The sequence below is a fragment of the Haematobia irritans genome, chromosome 1, assembly GCF_050003625.1.
Source record: "Haematobia irritans isolate KBUSLIRL chromosome 1, ASM5000362v1, whole genome shotgun sequence".
NCBI classification, from domain to species: domain Eukaryota; kingdom Metazoa; phylum Arthropoda; class Insecta; order Diptera; family Muscidae; genus Haematobia; species Haematobia irritans.
The window spans coordinates 98,800,646-98,817,666 of record NC_134397.1 but is presented as its reverse complement, the minus strand read 5'-3'; the positions used below and the strand labels follow the sequence as shown (position 1 = coordinate 98,817,666).

Below are 17,021 nucleotides of genomic sequence, written 5' to 3'. Positions count from 1 at the left end.
TTAATGTCGAAAGGACCAGTAAAGTCTAGTCCTGTATGGGTAAAAGGACGAGAAAATTCGGATCTTTGTGGTGGCAAGGCAGCCATAAGTTGGGTCTGACATTTTTGCTTGTAGAGTATACAGGGCTTGCATTTATTAATAGTGGTTTTAATGAGATTTTTCGCTTTTGGAATCCAATATTGTGCCCTGATCAATTTCAATGTTAATTGATTTCCACCATGTAGGCAAGTTTCGTGAATAAATTTAACAAGAAGGCGGGCATATTGGCAGTTATATGGAACAATAATTGGATGCTTCTCATTCTATGTTAAAGCAGGCGAAGCTGAAAGACGGCCACATACACGCATTATGCCCTCATTGTCCATAAATGGATTAAGGCTAAGTAAGGAGCTAGAAGTAGCAATCCTTTTCTTCGCTGATAGTGCTTGGTATTCATTAGGATAGATGGCTTTTTGAGACATGATTTGCAGTCTATTATGGACCAATAAAACTTCAAAGGTGGTTATATTGTTGCTGGGCCTGTGGAAATTGGATTTGAACTTCGGATGTGTTCGATACAAAAACCGATAAATGTATGCAATCACTCGAATTGCTCTAGGTAGTGAAGAGAATTTTTCTAGGATATCATCAAATTCACAGAAGTAAGCAAAATTCACCTTAATCGGTTTCCTTTCCAAATTCATATCAGGGCCATTTTTACACTCGAAAATAGGCCAATTATCATGTGGATTCTTAAGAAATTGTGGTCCTTGCCACCATAGTTCATTAGCAATCAAATCCTGCGGAGCCAGAACACGACTGGCTAAATCAGACGGATTTTGTTCGGACATCACATGATGCCATTTTTGTGTCGGAATTATTTCAGTTATTTTGGAAACTCTATTGGCTACGAATGTAGCCCAATAGCATGGTGGTTTGGACAACCAAGATAACACGATTGTTGAATCAGTCCAGCAATCAATAGTGTAGGCGTTGATTCGTAGTTGAGGGACAACGTGGTCAATCATTTCAGCTAGTAACGCCGCGCCACACACTCTAGTCTTGGAATCGACAGAGTTCTTATAGGAGAAACTTTGGTTTTGGATGCAACCAAATGAGTGGAAATTGAGGTTTTATTTTTTATGCGAATGTACAATGCTGCAGCGTATGCCTTTTCTGAGGCATCACTAAATCCATGAAATTGGACCTCACTATTCGGACAATATTCGAACCATCGTGGCACTTTTATACTATTAACGTATGAATAATTGTTCTTAAAATCTATCCACTTTTTGAGAGATTCGGCAGTTATAGTTTCGTCCCAACACATGCCATCGATCCATATTTGTTGCATAAGAATCTTGGCTACTATAACGCATGGTGCCAACCATCCAGCGGGATCAAACAACTTTGAAATTTGCGATAGTATCTCTCTTTTTGTGTATGTGGATGAACTGGAGAAATCCTGAACTACAAAGAAGAAGGAATCAGATAGTGCATTCCAGCGGATGCCAAGCGTCTTAGCAGTACTGGAATCATCAAATTCCAAAAAGTCTGCGTTAAGCAACTCGGATACAGGAATATCGGATAAAATGGATTTCGAATTCGATGTCCATTTTCTCATTTCGAAGCCAGCTGATTTTAAGGCTAAAATCAATTGATTCCTGGAATCGATTGCCTCCGGAATTGAATGGGAACCGGCTAGCGCGTCATCCACATACATGGAATTTTTGAGAATTTCGCTCGCTTTCGGTTATTGCGATTGGACATCATCTGCGAGCTGTATCATGGTGCGAATCGCCAAGTAAGGCGCACAATTCACACCAAAAGTCACTGTCTTAAGTTCGAAATCCCGTAAAGGATATTGTGGGCTCTTTCTGAACAGAATACGTTGGAATGCAGATTGTGTTGGATCGACTAGAATTTGGCGATACATTTTGGTTATGTCTCCGTTGAACACATAACGAAAAAAGCGCCAGTTTAAGATCAAAATAATAAGTTCATTCTGCAAAATGGGCCCAGTATGTAATATATCATTAAGGCTTACCCCATTTGAGGTTGGGGCCGAAGCATTAAATACAACACGGACCTTTGTCGTAACACTTTCGGGCCTTATTACTGCGTGGTGTGGCAAGTAGTAACTCTTGAAGTCATCAAGAATTTCCGTAGTCGAAATTTCAGTCATATGATTAAGAGAAATATATTCTGCGAGAACGCTGTCGTATTCGTCTTTAAAAACAGGATTACGATTCAGACGAGCCTCGTTTCGGAAATATTGTGCCATTGCACCTTTCCTGGATTGACCAATGTTTATTTCAATGGGATAGGATTCCCTAAATGGAAGGGATACAATATATCTTCCTTCTTCATTCCGTTTTGTTGTGCGACTATACAAATCCTCGCAAAATAAATCAGAAGATGAAAATTTCTTCCTAGGAAGATCTTCCACCTCCCAAAAACGTGAAATCTCTCTATCGGGAGAGATTTCACAGAAATAGGATACCACCGTGGGGGATGCACTTATAGCGGCATTAGGAATCGGCCCTGTCAATATCCATCCAAAAATGGTTTCTTGCGCTATTAATGACCCGCAAATCTCTCGCTTTAACCCAGGGAGCATTATGGACGGAAATAGATCCCCTCCCAATAGAATATCGATTTTGGAACTTTCATAAAATTTAGGATCAGCGAGAGGAATGCTGGGTAAAGCTGAAAGTAAGCTGAGATCAAAGCTGCCCGAAGGAAGATTTCCAGAAAGGTGGGGCACTACAAGGGCTGAAATAGAAATCCCAATACTGTTATCTAGATTGGAACTTAATACGAATGAGCACTCCTTTTGCACAGCGGCTGAAATAGTATTATTAAGTCCCGAAACTTTTGCGTTAGTACGCCTGAAAGGCAGCTGGAGTAAATTAAAAAGGTTTTGAGAGATAAAAGTTCCCTCGGATTCCGAGTCGACTAGAGCTCGAGCAGTGTATGACAAACCACTATGAAAAATTCTCACCAAAGCTGTTCCCAAAAGGACACCTCGACAGCTGGTGGAGAAACAGGAATGGACAATCCCACTTCCCGCAGGATTAGTGGACTGTGGTGATGTTGAAGTGGAAGGAAGTGGGACAGAACTTGCATCCGAACTAATGCCACTATTAGCCAGAGCATTCTGTGGCCTGTGTAGTAGAGTATGGTGTTTCTTATGACATACTCTGCAAGAGTACTTACTTTTGCAAAGTTTAACAGTGTGAACCCTGGAAAAACAATTTATGCACATATTTTTCCCCTTGATTTCCGCTAGCCTCTGGCCTGGATCCATTTTCAAGAATTTTGGACAATGCCGAATTATGTGCACTTCTTTTGGACACAAGTGACATTTCGGCTCAGAAACATTGTTCTGAAAGGATTTAATGTTTGGCGGACTTCCACGACCATTGGGTTTAACTAATGGACGCTTTGATTTGTTTGCGAAATTCGACTCCGGTTTTCTTATCTCCGAAACTGATTCCAATGTCTTATGACGATTGGTTAGGAATAAATCTAATTCGGACCATTTGGGAATGACCGTTTTATCTGATAGGGTTTGTTCCCATAGAGTCAGAGTGGACTCCGGAAGACGGTTGGAACATATGAAAGTGAAAAGTGGGTCCCAAGAATCCACTTTTATGTCATATTGCCTTAGCAATGAAATTATCGTGTTCATATCTCTTTGCAGCTTTTTAGAGCTGTCCCAGTTTCTGACGTGATAACTGGAAGAGCGAATAAGCTCTTCAGTTGGATGTTAACGAGGACTCGTTTATTCTCATACCGAGCGGAAAGGTTATCCCACGCAATTCGGAAATTATCGTTTGTAAGCGGAAATTTGCTTACAATGTCATGAGGCTCTCCTTTGGTCCTCTGGTTGAGGTGAAACAACTTTTCCACCGAACTCAACCTTGTATTGTTCAGGCAGACTGCTTTAAATATATCCCGAAATGTTGGCCAGCTGGAGAAATCTCCCCCAAATGTCGGAATTTCACAAGGGGTAATTTGAAACCGTTAGGAGCATCGATGTTAGGAATATGACAAATGACACTTTCTTGACGTGAAGGAGGGGTTTGGTTCTCCAGTGCTGGTGAATTGTCATGCAAAGCCTCTCGTAATCGTGCATTGCAGCGACAGTACGACGCATATGCGCTACGATATTTAGCTTTCACGGTATCAAGTTCCGAAGCCTCGTCAATGTCCTTATTCTTCGTTTCCTCACCACCCGCCTCATCCTCAGCCTCAATGTCCGAAAGACATTGCTCATAAGTCTGTTTCACGTTTTCCCAAAGGCTCTTCAATTCTTCCATATGGGTTTCGAGGAGGTAGGGTGAAGATAGAGGGGTGCTTTTGTCGTTTAGATTGGCTTCAAATTCTACCAGCCTATCCGACACGCGAATGAATCGATTAAGGGACATTGTGATGAGATTTATGGATAAAAATATGAAATAATTTGAATTGGAATGAGTTATACTACAGAAAAGTTCGTATATTAAGAGCAAGTGACGTCGAGATTTTAATAGAGGGTGGTTAAAGGTCAATAATAAGAAATTGAAAGCCAAAAACTATATTCTTCGATAGTATGATGTTCCCAACTTACAAGTACCTAATATAATTTTCCCAGTGAACGAAAAAAAAACGCAATTCACGGCAACCCTGGTATTAAGAATGTTCCAAGATACGTGCTATTCGAAAGATACAAATTTCATATACCACAAAAGAAAGATAAAATAGAATATAACATTCTCTTTAAATCAAATGTCACCCAAACAAATACGGTGCTCTTGGGGATTGATTACACAAATAGTGGTCTTTTAAAATTTGAGCAATGGTCTTGCGAAAGGTTTCATGAAAAATAGATTCAAGAGACAAAAAGAGAATTTGTGGACAGCAACCAATGATGAGTGTAATGCCTATGTAGTTCTTTGATTGTCTTTGTGATGGAGACACAACGAGAGATCTCAACCCAGAGTTTGTGGGCGATAAGAAATAAGAATGGGAAAACGCAAGTGTGGAATTTAAATGTACAAGCTATTCACAGTACTGTCTTCTTAAATACGGTACGCCGAAAAAGAACAAAAAAATACTCGAAATAGTAAATGGCATTTAATTGAAATAAAATGGGTATTACTGTAAAATGAACGTTAAAAAAATGGGTTGAAATGTCAGCAACTGCACTCAAAGAATAGTTTTCCTTTCTTAGAAACAAATTTCCTGACAACGTTTTCCACCAACTGAAAAAGAAAATCCTCGAAGGTATAAATACATAATCGGCATTCACTGCACTATGATTTATTATTACAGTATTTATGTAGGATTTATTGCCTTTTGGAGAAATCAATTTACGGCAAAAAATTGGCTCTTTCTTTTTCAAATTTCAAATTTTCAAAAGAAAATCATTTTACTTTACGCATACATTCTAAATTGTGATACGTTATTTTAAAAATTTTGAAAGAAGAATTCGAAATATAACAATGAAAATAACAAGAATATTTTATAAATAAATGAAAAAAAAATATATTTAATAAAACCCCAAAAAATATATTTAATAAAACTAATTTCCCTAAAGTGATACAGACCGATGCGTGTGGATTTAAAATAGTTGGCGATTCCCAGTATATAGAGGGATAACTGTAGTGTGGATAAAAGGTGTTAGTGGGGCTTATGCAAAGCAGACAACAATGGAAGAGAGTGAGCTAGTGGATTTCGCTGCTGCAGCGACGTGGCTACTAAAGAGAATGCCAATGATCACTAGCAGTGGATACGGCACAGTCTACTGACTGTGGGGTGCAGTCGAGGGTATAGTAAATGCAAGAGGATGGCTTGTATGAAAAATAAGAGAATCTCTCTTAAATTATACTAAGAAGAAATGTGTTTTAATAATATACGTATAGGAAAAGGGATAGGGCTGTAAAGGAAAGAACTGGTATCAACATATCATGATAGCAGAGCCAGATAATAATGCAGGCATCTGTTATTAGCATTGGATTAACATGAGCATCCAAGTTTTTAACATGACCTAGCAGAGCACGTTTTCCCGCTAAAAAGAACAAACTAATGTTTATTCCTAATTTTTGATGGAAAAACTCACCAATTATTTTACAAGCTGGGCACGGTTTTACAGTTGGTTCGGACAATAGTTGGTCGTTGTTCAAATATTCATCCCTCTTGAAAATTTCCAACCTTTTCTATAGACTGGAGCCGAAAAGACTCACACTAAGTAATAAGAATTTCCTTTTTTTTTCTCGCCTTCTGGGAAATGGTTGTTATCGAGTAATTATTTTACATTTACTTTGATCCAATAAAGAATTTTTCGGTTTCACAGCCGTTTATCAAAATTGAATATTTCTTCTTAATCGACTCTTATGATATGAATTTAATTTTAGCGCGGAGCTTTTATCACACTGAATAGCGCTTAAGTAATGAAAGAGGGAAAAAATAGAAAACGGTAACTACCCTGTTTGACGTAGCGTTGATGATGAGTAAGACAATGCTGAGGAGTCGAATTCTCTGAGAGAGTTTTGTGACAGAGTTGATGGAATCCACTTGAGCAAATCCGTCTCGAACTGGACCAAAATGTTTATGTTTATGGGAGTACAACCTGTTGGGATTACAATCTCATGAGCCAAGCAAAGTCAACAGAATAATTGACTTTGTACTCCATATGATATTATCGGGGAGAGGTATACCGATATAAATTCAATGGAAAGAAAGAAATGAAAACACAATGTGGATTTAGATTGATAGGATAATATGTGATTTATTTGTTCTAAGGGCACGTCTTACCAGTATAAATTTGGAGTTCAAAACAGAGTAAAGTTTCGTAACTATTTTACGGAAGTTGTACTTTAGATATGGCTTGACAGTTGAAAAAAAAAAAGATTGTCATTGGCAATGGTATTTATCGATAATATTTTTTAATATCTTTTATTATATATATATATATATATATATATATATATATATATATATATATATATATATATATATATATATATATATATATATATATATATATATATATATATATATATATATATATATATATATATATAATGCCCACATTTTTTTGGAACATTACTTCTCAGCCAATTCGCCACCTCTCTTATTGCTAATATTTCAGCCTGAAAAAACACTACAGTGATTAGGTAATCTTTTCTCTATTTGAAGTTCCAGATCATTAGAATATACTCCCAAACCATCCAATTTGGAGCCATCAGTGTAGAAATCTATATATTCTTTATTCCCCGGGGTCTGTGTGCAAAACGTCTCACTGTTGGGGATTAGAGTCCTAAACTTTTTGTCGAAAAGTGGACTCGTCAAAGTGTAATCCACTATGTTAGGCACATTCGGTCCTCAAGGACCGAGCTGTGACCGTAACTTTTTTCCGACCACAGCGACAGCTCGCGCAACCGCACAGCCGTTGTTGCAGCTGACTGTTTGGCCAAAATGTCTAAAGGCAATAGATGCAATATTGGCAATAGATGCAATATTGTCATATTAAGGGAATTTGTTCCTGTCTTGCTGAATGCGCCTGAAATACACAAACACGCCATACGCTGAACTTTATCTAAACAAGTCGGTTTCTGAAGTGCCGGCCACCAGACTACAGCACCATATAGCATTATAGGTCTAACCACTCCCGTGTATAGCCAATGCACAATTTTTCCAACAACAAGGGGGTTCGATAGCCAGGAGAGCACGATAGTTGAATCAGTCCAGCAAAACAAGGAATAGTTTTCAATTTCAAATTGTGGGAGCAAATTGTCGATCATTTCAGCTAATAATGTGGATCCACAAAGCTCTAATCGTGGAATGGATAATGTTTTCAGTGGGGCTACTTTTGTTGTAGCACTAATTAAGTTTGTGGATATACCATTTGGACAAATAACACGAATGTAAATGACAGCAGAATATGCTTTTTCCGATGCATCTGAAAAACAGCGAAACTCGATTTTACAATCAGGGGAATAAGTGATCCATCTTGGAATTCTGATGTCATCTATGGCATTATAATTTGCTTGAAAAGCTTTCCATAGTCGAAGTGATTCTGGAGAAATTATTGTATCCCACTCCGTTCGGTCCATCCAAATTCTCTGCATGATAATCTTAGCAATTATAACAATGGATGCCAACCATCCTGCTGGATCAAACAATTTTTATATTTGCGACAAAACTTCGCGCTTAGTGTATGAACTAGTATCTGGAAATTTGGAAATGGTTTAAAAATAAAACTGGTCTGAAAGGCATTCCAACGGACTCCTAGAGTTTTGACTGAACTACGATCTTCGAATTACAAAAAATCAGCACACAAAAGATGTTCAGTTGGAAGTCCTTTAAGAATTTTCTTTGAATTAGAAATCCACTTTCTCATGTGAAACCCGGCGGAATTCAGAGCTTGGATTAATTCATCCCTCGACTTTATCACCATCTCAATAGAATGCGCCCCTAGTTAAGCGTCATCGACATAAATTGAATTTCTTAATATCTTACTAGCCAAAGGATATTTTTCCTGTACGTCATTTGCCAATTGGATAATTGTATGTATGGCCAAATATGGCGCACAATTTAATCCAAACGTTACTGTTTTCAATTCAAATTCTTGGACAGGATTATTCGGATTTTCACGGAATAAAATACGTTGAAATGGTGTATGGCTGGCATTGACAAGAATTTGCCTATACATTTTTTGGATATCGCCATTCAGGACAAATTTGTAAAATCTCCACTTCAATATTAATACAGTTAAATCATTCTGTAATACAGGTCCCGTATAAATTACATAGTTTAAACTAATGCCATTGGAAGAGGGGGCGGATGCATTAAAAACTACTCTAACCTTAGTAGTAGTTCTTTTCGGCTTTATTACCGCGTGATGTGGTAAGTAGTAGCACATTTGGATTGGACCAGGAGAATCTACCAGTGACATATGATTGAGGGTGACATATTCAATAAGTGACTTATCATATTGCTCCTTCAAATATGGGTTACGAATCAACCTCCATTCATTTCGTAGAAATTGTGCCATTGTACTTGAGCGGGATGACCCAAGACACAATTTTTCAGGAAAAGATTCTTTAAATGGGAAGGGAACCACATACCGACCTTCCTCATTTCTTCTGGTGAACTTTCTATATAGATCTTCACAAAGTTTGTCCTCATTGGAGAGAAAACGTTTCTTTGGAATATTCTCCACCTCCCAGAAACGTGAAATCTGCTTATCTAATGATATTTCACAGAAGAAGGAGACACGAGTAGAAAATGAAAAATCGGTCCTAGTTGAATAGGACCGCTAAGAATCCACCCGAAGACGGTCTTCTGAGCCATTAAAGAACCACAGATACCCAGTCCATTCCTTAACAACATAATCGATGGGAAAACATCAGCCCCTAAAAGAATGTCAATTTTCGAACATTCATAGAATTTTGGGTCGGCTAACTGAAGAGGGCTAAATCCGATAATTGTTGGACATCTATTGTCCTTGAAGGTAAATTATTTGATAAATGTGGCACGATTAATGTCGACACAAATAATTGAAAATCTAAATCTGACTACGAACCCAACACAAAACCAAATTCCTTGTGAACAGCGGCGGATACCGAATTATTTAATCCTGAAATCGTGGCAGAGGTACGTTTGGACGGAAGTCGTAACATATTAGAAATTCTCTCAGAAATAAATGTTCTTTCAAATCTCGAATCCAACAAAGCCTTAGCCCGATACACCACCCCAGAATGGAGAATCCGTACCATAGCTGTACCCAGCAATACCTCGTTTGAATTGGAGGCAAAACATGTTTGTATGACTCCATTTGAAGGATCAGTGGACTGTATATAAGAAGGGGAGGATTGTGGTATTAAAGGATTTGAAATGGGGTCATTTTTAGGCTGTTGAGAATTATTGGAAGAAGATGTGTTTTGAGAGTTGTTATTCGAATCATTATGTAGTAGTGAATTGTGCCGTTTACCACATTTAAAGCAAGAATATTTACTTTTACATCTCTGCTGTATGGGAACTAGCAAAGAAATTCGCACATAGACTTTACTTTTAATTTCAGCCAATCTCTCTTGGTAATTCATTTTGAAAAATTTCGGACATTTCCGCATTACGTGGACTTCATTTTGACAAAGTTTGTAGGTGTGTTGGCTGACATTAGCCTGAAATGTGGTAACCTTTCCAGAGATCTGTTTGGAATTACTATTCCCTTTCTGTCTGGAATTAGAATGCCTTTGCTCCTTAGAACTTCTGATTTCGGAAACGGACTCCAGGGTACGGTACCTTGTCGTTAAAAATTCGTCTAATTCCGACCATTTTGGAATGCAGGTCTTATCATTCAACGTCTGTTCCCATAAAGTCAATGTAGAATCGGGAAGACAATTTGAGCAAAGGAAGACAAAAATTGGATTCCAACTCTCGATATCGATCTTGTGGATCCTTAAAGTCGAAATGCAGGCATTGATGTTGCGTTGAAGCCTTTTTATAGAATCGTCTGATTCAGAGCCAATTGCCGAAAGATTGAATAAGGTTTTCAATTGCTCGTTTACAAGGACCCGTTTTTTCTCATAACGAGCACATAAGTTGGACCAAGCTGTTCCGAAACCAACGTCAGTGAGCGGACTTTTCGACACTATCTCATGAGCCTCACCCTTGGTCTTTTGGGTCAAGTGGAACAATTTTTCGACAGGACTCAACTTGGAATTTTTATACAGACCGCGGTGAACACGTCCCGGAAAGTTGGCCAAAATTTAAAGTCACCATGAAAAACGTTCAGTTCGATTGGATGCAAATTGAAACTTAAGTTAGAATTAGGACCTGATGCAGAATAAGATGAGCCAAGATTCGCCATTAGTTCACTTATCTTCGACACACATCGGCAATAAGTAAAATAGGAACTCCTATACTTCTACTTAACCAATTCTGTCTCCTTTTTGCGAGTTGTCTCGGACCCTTTGCTATCGTCTTCCCCGTTGGCTAGTTCCACGAGACATTTTTCATAAATCTGCTTTAGCCTACTCCAGATAGTCTTAATCTCATCGCGATGCGTCTCGAGGAGACAAAGAAATGTGGTACGCAATTTATTCTCATTTAAAGAAGCTTCAAATTCGACTTCAAATGATCGGCAGCCCCAATAAATTTGTCCAATGTCATGATATATGATATATATATATATATATATATATATATATATATATATATATATATATATATATATATATATATATATATATATATATATATATATATATATATATATATATATATATATAATGCCCACATTTTTTTGGAACATTACTTCTCAGCCAATTCGCCACCTCTCTTATTGCTAATATTTCAGCCTGAAAAACACTACAGTGATTAGGTAATCTTTTCTCTATTTGAAGTTCCAGATCATTCGAATATACTCCCAACCCATCCAATTTGGAGCCATCAGTGTAGAAATCTATATATTCTTTATTCCCCGGGGTCTGTGTGCAAAACGTCTCACTGTTGGGGATTAGAGTCCTAAACTTTTTGTCGAAAAGTGGACTCGTCAAAGTGTAATCCACTATGTTAGGCACATTCGGTCCTCAAGGACCGAGCTGTGACCGTAACTTTTTTCCGACCACAGCGACAGCTCGCGCAACCGCACAGCCGTTGTTGCAGCTGACTGTTTGGCCAAAATGTCTAAAGGCAATAGATGCAATATTGGCAATAGATGCAATATTGTCATATTAAGGGAATTTGTTCCTGTCTTGCTGAATGCGCCTGAAATACACAAACACGCCATACGCTGAACTTTATCTAAACAAGTCGGTTTCTGAAGTGCCGGCCACCAGACTACAGCACCATATAGCATTATAGGTCTAACCACTCCCGTGTATAGCCAATGCACAATTTTTGGTTTTAGTCCCCACTTTTTTCCTATTGCCTTTTTGCACGAGTACAAAGCTACAGTTGCGTTACTCGTCCTTTCTTCAATATTAAGCTTAAAGTTCAGCTTCCTGTCCAAAACAAGGTATTTTGCACACCCACCAAAGGGAATTTCAATACCCCCTAAGGAAATAGGCCTAATCGTGGGAGTTTTGCGATCTTTGCAGTACATGACTAATTCTTTCGTTGCAGGATTTACCCTAAGACCATTGTGTTTCGCCCATTTCTCAGTCATCCGGAGGGCCTTCTGAATAATATCTCTGATTGTGGATGGGAATTTTCCCCTGACTGCCAGAGCCACCTGTTCCATCATGACATTGGACAAATTTATTGGGGCTGCCGATCATTTGAAGTCGAATTTGAAGCTTCTTTAAATGAGAATAAATTGCGTACCACATTTCTTTGTCTCCTCGAGACGCATCGCGATGAGATTAAGACTATCTGGAGTAGGCTAAAGCAGATTTATGAAAAATGTCTCGTGGAACTAGCCAACGGGGAAGACGATAGCAAAGGGTCCGAGACAACTCGCAAAAAGGAGACAGAATTGGTTAAGTAGAAGTATAGGAGTTCCTATTTTACTTATTGCCGATGTGTGTCGAAGATAAGTGAACTAATGGCGAATCTTGGCTCATCTTATTCTGCATCAGGTCCTAATTCTAACTTAAGTTTCAATTTGCATCCAATCGAACTGAACGTTTTTCATGGTGACTTTAAATTTTGGCCAACTTTCCGGGACGTGTTCACCGCGGTCTGTATAAAAATTCCAAGTTGAGTCCTGTCGAAAAATTGTTCCACTTGACCCAAAAGACCAAGGGTGAGGCTCATGAGATAGTGTCGAAAAGTCCGCTCACTGACGTTGGTTTCGGAACAGCTTGGTCCAACTTATGTGCTCGTTATGAGAAAAAACGGGTCCTTGTAAACGAGCAATTGAAAACCTTATTCAATCTTTCGGCAATTGGCTCTGAATCAGACGATTCTATAAAAAGGCTTCAACGCAACATCAATGCCTGCATTTCGACTTTAAGGATCCACAAGATCGATATCGAGAGTTGGAATCCAATTTTTGTCTTCCTTTGCTCAAATTGTCTTCCCGATTCTACATTGACTTTATGGGAACAGACGTTGAATGATAAGACCTGCATTCCAAAATGGTCGGAATTAGACGAATTTTTAACGACAAGGTACCGTATCCTGGAGTCCGTTTCCGAAATCAGAAGTTCTAAGGAGCAAAGGCATTCTAATTCCAGACAGAAAGGGAATAGTAATTCCAAACAGATCTCTGGAAAGGTTACCACATTTCAGGCTAATGTCAGCCAACACACCTACAAACTTTGTCAAAATGAAGTCCACGTAATGCGGAAATGTCCGAAATTTTTCAAAATGAATTACCAAGAGAGATTGGCTGAAATTAAAAGTAAAGTCTATGTGCGAATTTCTTTGCTAGTTCCCATACAGCAGAGATGTAAAAGTAAATATTCTTGCTTTAAATGTGGTAAACGGCACAATTCACTACTACATAATGATTCGAATAACAACTCTCAAAACACATCTTCTTCCAATAATTCTCAACAGCCTAAAAATGACCCCATTTCAAATCCTTTAATACCACAATCCTCCCCTTCTTATATACAGTCCACTGATCCTTCAAATGGAGTCATACAAACATGTTTTGCCTCCAATTCAAACGAGGTATTGCTGGGTACAGCTATGGTACGGATTCTCCATTCTGGGGTGGTGTATCGGGCTAAGGCTTTGTTGGATTCGAGATTTGAAAGAACATTTATTTCTGAGAGAATTTCTAATATGTTACGACTTCCGTCCAAACGTACCTCTGCCACGATTTCAGGATTAAATAATTCGGTATCCGCCGCTGTTCACAAGGAATTTGGTTTTGTGTTGGGTTCGTAGTCAGATTTAGATTTTCAATTATTTGTGTCGACATTAATCGTGCCACATTTATCAAATAATTTACCTTCAAGGACAATAGATGTCCAACAATTATCGGATTTAGCCCTCTTCAGTTAGCCGACCCAAAATTCTATGAATGTTCGAAAATTTACATTCTTTTAGGGGCTGATGTTTTCCCATCGATTATGTTGTTAAGGAATGGACTGGGTATCTGTGGTTCTTTAATGGCTCAGAAGACCGTCTTCGGGTGGATTCTTAGCGGTCCTATTCAACTAGGACCGATTTTTCATTTTCTACTCGTGTCTCCTTCTTCTGTGAAATATCATTAGATAAGCAGATTTCACGTTTCTGGGAGGTGGAGAATATTCCAAAGAAACGTTTTCTCTCCAATGAGGACAAACTTTGTGAAGATCTATATAGAAAGTTCACCAGAAGAAATGAGGAAGGTCGGTATGTGGTTCCCTTCCCATTTAAAGAATCTTTTCCTGAAAAATTGTGTCTTGGGTCATCCCGCTCAAGTACAATGGCACAATTTCTACGAAATGAATGGAGGTTGATTCGTAACCCATATTTGAAGGAGCAATATGATAAGTCACTTATTGAATATGTCACCCTCAATCATATGTCACTGGTAGATTCTCCTGGTCCAATCCAAATGTGCTACTACTTACCACATCACGCGGTAATAAAGCCGAAAAGAACTACTACTAAGGTTAGAGTAGTTTTTAATGCATCCGCCCCCTCTTCCAATGGCATTAGTTTAAACTATGTAATTTATACGGGACCTGTATTACAGAATGATTTAACTGTATTAATATTGAAGTGGAGATTTTACAAATTTGTCCTGAATGGCGATATCCAAAAAATGTATAGGCAAATTCTTGTCAATGCCAGCCATACACCATTTCAACGTATTTTATTCCGTGAAAATCCGAATAATCCTGTCCAAGAATTTGAATTGAAAACAGTAACGTTTGGATTAAATTGTGCGCCATATTTGGCCATACATACAATTATCCAATTGGCAAATGACGTACAGGAAAAATATCCTTTGGCTAGTAAGATATTAAGAAATTCAATTTATGTCGATGACGCTTAACTAGGGGCGCATTCTATTGAGATGGTGATAAAGTCGAGGGATGAATTAATCCAAGCTCTGAATTCCGCCGGGTTTCACATGAGAAAGTGGATTTCTAATTCAAAGAAAATTCTTAAAGGACTTCCAACTGAACATCTTTTGTGTGCTGATTTTTTGTAATTCGAAGATCGTAGTTCAGTCAAAACTCTAGGAGTCCGTTGGAATGCCCTTTCAGACCAGTTTTATTTTTAAACCATCAAATTTCCAGATACTAGTTCATACACTAAGCGCGAAGTTTTGTCGCAAATATAAAAATTGTTTGATCCAGCAGGATGGTTGGCATCCATTGTTATAATTGCTAAGATTATCATGCAGAGAATTTGGATGGACCGAACGGAGTGGGATACAATAATTTCTCCAGAATCACTTCGACTATGGAAAGCTTTTCAAGCAAATTATAATGCCATAGATGACATCAGAATTCCAAGATGGATCACTTATTCCCCTGATTGTAAAATCGAGTTTCGCTGTTTTTCAGATGCATCGGAAAAAGCATATTCTGCTGTCATTTACATTCGTGTTATTTGTCCAAATGGTATATCCACAAACTTAATTAGTGCTACAACAAAAGTAGCCCCACTGAAAACATTATCCATTCCACGATTAGAGCTTTGTGGATCCACATTATTAGCTGAAATGATCGACAATTTGCTCCCACAATTTGAAATTGAAAACTATTCCTTGTTTTGCTGGACTGATTCAACTATCGTGCTCTCCTGGCTATCGAACCCCCTTGTTGTTGGAATACATTTGTAGCCAATAGAGTCTCTAAAATCATGCAAGTGATGGACATATCCAAATGGTTTCACGTGGATTCGGAATTCTATCCTGCAGATTTAGCCAGTCGAGGAGTTCAAGCTCAGAATTTACAAAACAACCGTCTTTGGTGGAATGGACCAGATTGGCTATCAGAACCATCGGAGAATTGACCAAAAACCATTGAGAAAAAGAATATGGAAACTGAGTTCGAAAAAAAGCCCGTCAAAGATCTTTTTACTTATTTCCAAAACTTTGAGGACATTCTTGACCGATTTTCCAGAGTCCTTAGTGCCTATATCTATCCGTTTTATTTTCGAACTCATCCAAAATTTCGATCCAGTTTTCAACGAAACGACAAAATAATTACAACAGTTGAAATTATTTTTGTTCGAAAACAACTTATTTGCGTTTCTCAAAAAGCATTTTATCCAGACGAGTATATGGCACTCAACTCTAAAAAATCCATTAAAAAATCCAGTCCACTTTTATCCTTAAATCCATTTATTGACCAGGAAGGAATAATGCGAATATGTGGCCGATTAGAATCATCATCTGATTTATCTTTCAACGAAAGACATCCGATTATCCTTCCATACGGATGTCAATACTCTCGCCTCTTAGTCCATTTTATTCATCAGATCAGTCTCCATGGGGGGAATCAACTGGTGCTGCGACTGGTGAGAACTCAATACTGGATTCTAAAAGTCTAAAATCTCATAAAAACTATGATTCATCGCTGTAAACCATGTATTCTGTACAAAAGGAAATGTCAACAACAACTAATGGCATCTTTGCCTACCGAGAGATGTTCCATATGTTCCTTTTTCACACACCGGGTTAGACTTTGCAGGTCCTTTCGACTTAAAAAGTTATGCTGGAAGATGTTGCCGTATAACAAAGGGATATGTCTGTGTATTCGTTTGTTTTTCCACTAAGGCAATACACTTAGAAGCAACCAGCGATTTGTCTACCTCAGCTTTCCTAGCAGCCTTCAGCCGATTTGTATCTCGACGTGGCTGCCCTCTGCATCTCCACTCAGATAATGGAACTACATTTGTTGGAGCTTCCAAAACATTATGCAAAGGATTTATCCAAACTTCTCGTCAAACTCTGACTTCAAATTATTCGCACCAAAATTTGACATGTCATTTTATACCACCTGGAGCAACTCATATGGGTGGGCTGTGGGAAGCTGGTGTCAAAAGCTGTTGGTGTCCAAAAATTTACGAAGAAGAATTCCAGACATTGTTATCCAAAATTGAGACATGTATTAACTCCCGACCTATTTCCCCATCTTCGCAGAATCCGACAG

At 38.3% G+C, this 17,021-nt stretch overlaps 3 protein-coding genes across 3 annotated transcripts; all 3 read right to left on the bottom strand.

Annotated features, from left to right (window-relative positions):
* Nucleotides 1-302: 302 nt before the first annotated feature.
* LOC142229136 (uncharacterized) lies at nucleotides 303-1,007 on the bottom strand. Its single transcript, XM_075299678.1, has one exon. It carries the CDS (start codon nucleotides 1,005-1,007, stop codon nucleotides 303-305), a length of 705 nt encoding a protein of 234 aa, XP_075155793.1.
* A 725-nt stretch (nucleotides 1,008-1,732) lies between these two features.
* Nucleotides 1,733-3,673, bottom strand: LOC142229127 (uncharacterized). Its single transcript, XM_075299667.1, has 3 exons — nucleotides 2,984-3,673; nucleotides 2,027-2,881; nucleotides 1,733-1,984 (listed from the first exon to the last, which is right to left on the bottom strand). The coding sequence occupies exons 1-3, from the start codon at nucleotides 3,671-3,673 to the stop codon at nucleotides 1,733-1,735; spliced, it is 1,797 nt and encodes a 598-aa protein (XP_075155782.1).
* A 2,197-nt stretch (nucleotides 3,674-5,870) lies between these two features.
* LOC142229117 (uncharacterized) lies at nucleotides 5,871-10,840 on the bottom strand. The gene is made up of 4 exons (XM_075299658.1): nucleotides 10,760-10,840; nucleotides 9,554-10,685; nucleotides 8,488-9,216; nucleotides 5,871-6,034 (listed from the first exon to the last, which is right to left on the bottom strand). Exons 1-4 carry the CDS (start codon nucleotides 10,838-10,840, stop codon nucleotides 5,871-5,873), a joined length of 2,106 nt encoding a protein of 701 aa, XP_075155773.1.
* Between the last annotated feature and the right edge of the window lie 6,181 nt (nucleotides 10,841-17,021).

What these genes read in the sequence shown, in the direction of transcription:
- LOC142229136 (XM_075299678.1), bottom strand. Translation starts at nt 1,007, where the DNA reads ATGATTGACCACGTTGTCCCTCAACTACGAATCAACGCCTACACTATT.
- LOC142229127 (XM_075299667.1), bottom strand. Translation starts at nt 3,673, where the DNA reads ATGAACACGATAATTTCATTGCTAAGGCAATATGACATAAAAGTGGAT. An exon ending in TCCTTTTGGGAACAGCTTTG is followed by an intron (nt 2,882 to 2,983) that starts GTGAGAATTTTT and finishes AATTTACTCCAG; the next exon opens with CTGCCTTTCAGGCGTACTAA. An exon ending in CGGCCCCAACCTCAAATGGG is followed by an intron (nt 1,985 to 2,026) that starts GTAAGCCTTAAT and finishes CCCATTTTGCAG; the next exon opens with AATGAACTTATTATTTTGAT.
- LOC142229117 (XM_075299658.1), bottom strand. Translation starts at nt 10,840, where the DNA reads ATGGCGAATCTTGGCTCATCTTATTCTGCATCAGGTCCTAATTCTAAC. An exon ending in TGCATCCAATCGAACTGAAC is followed by an intron (nt 10,686 to 10,759) that starts GTTTTTCATGGT and finishes AAAAATTCCAAG; the next exon opens with TTGAGTCCTGTCGAAAAATT. An exon ending in GGAAAAATATCCTTTGGCTA is followed by an intron (nt 6,035 to 8,487) that starts GTAAGATATTAA and finishes TGTTCTTTTTAG; the next exon opens with CGGGAAAACGTGCTCTGCTA.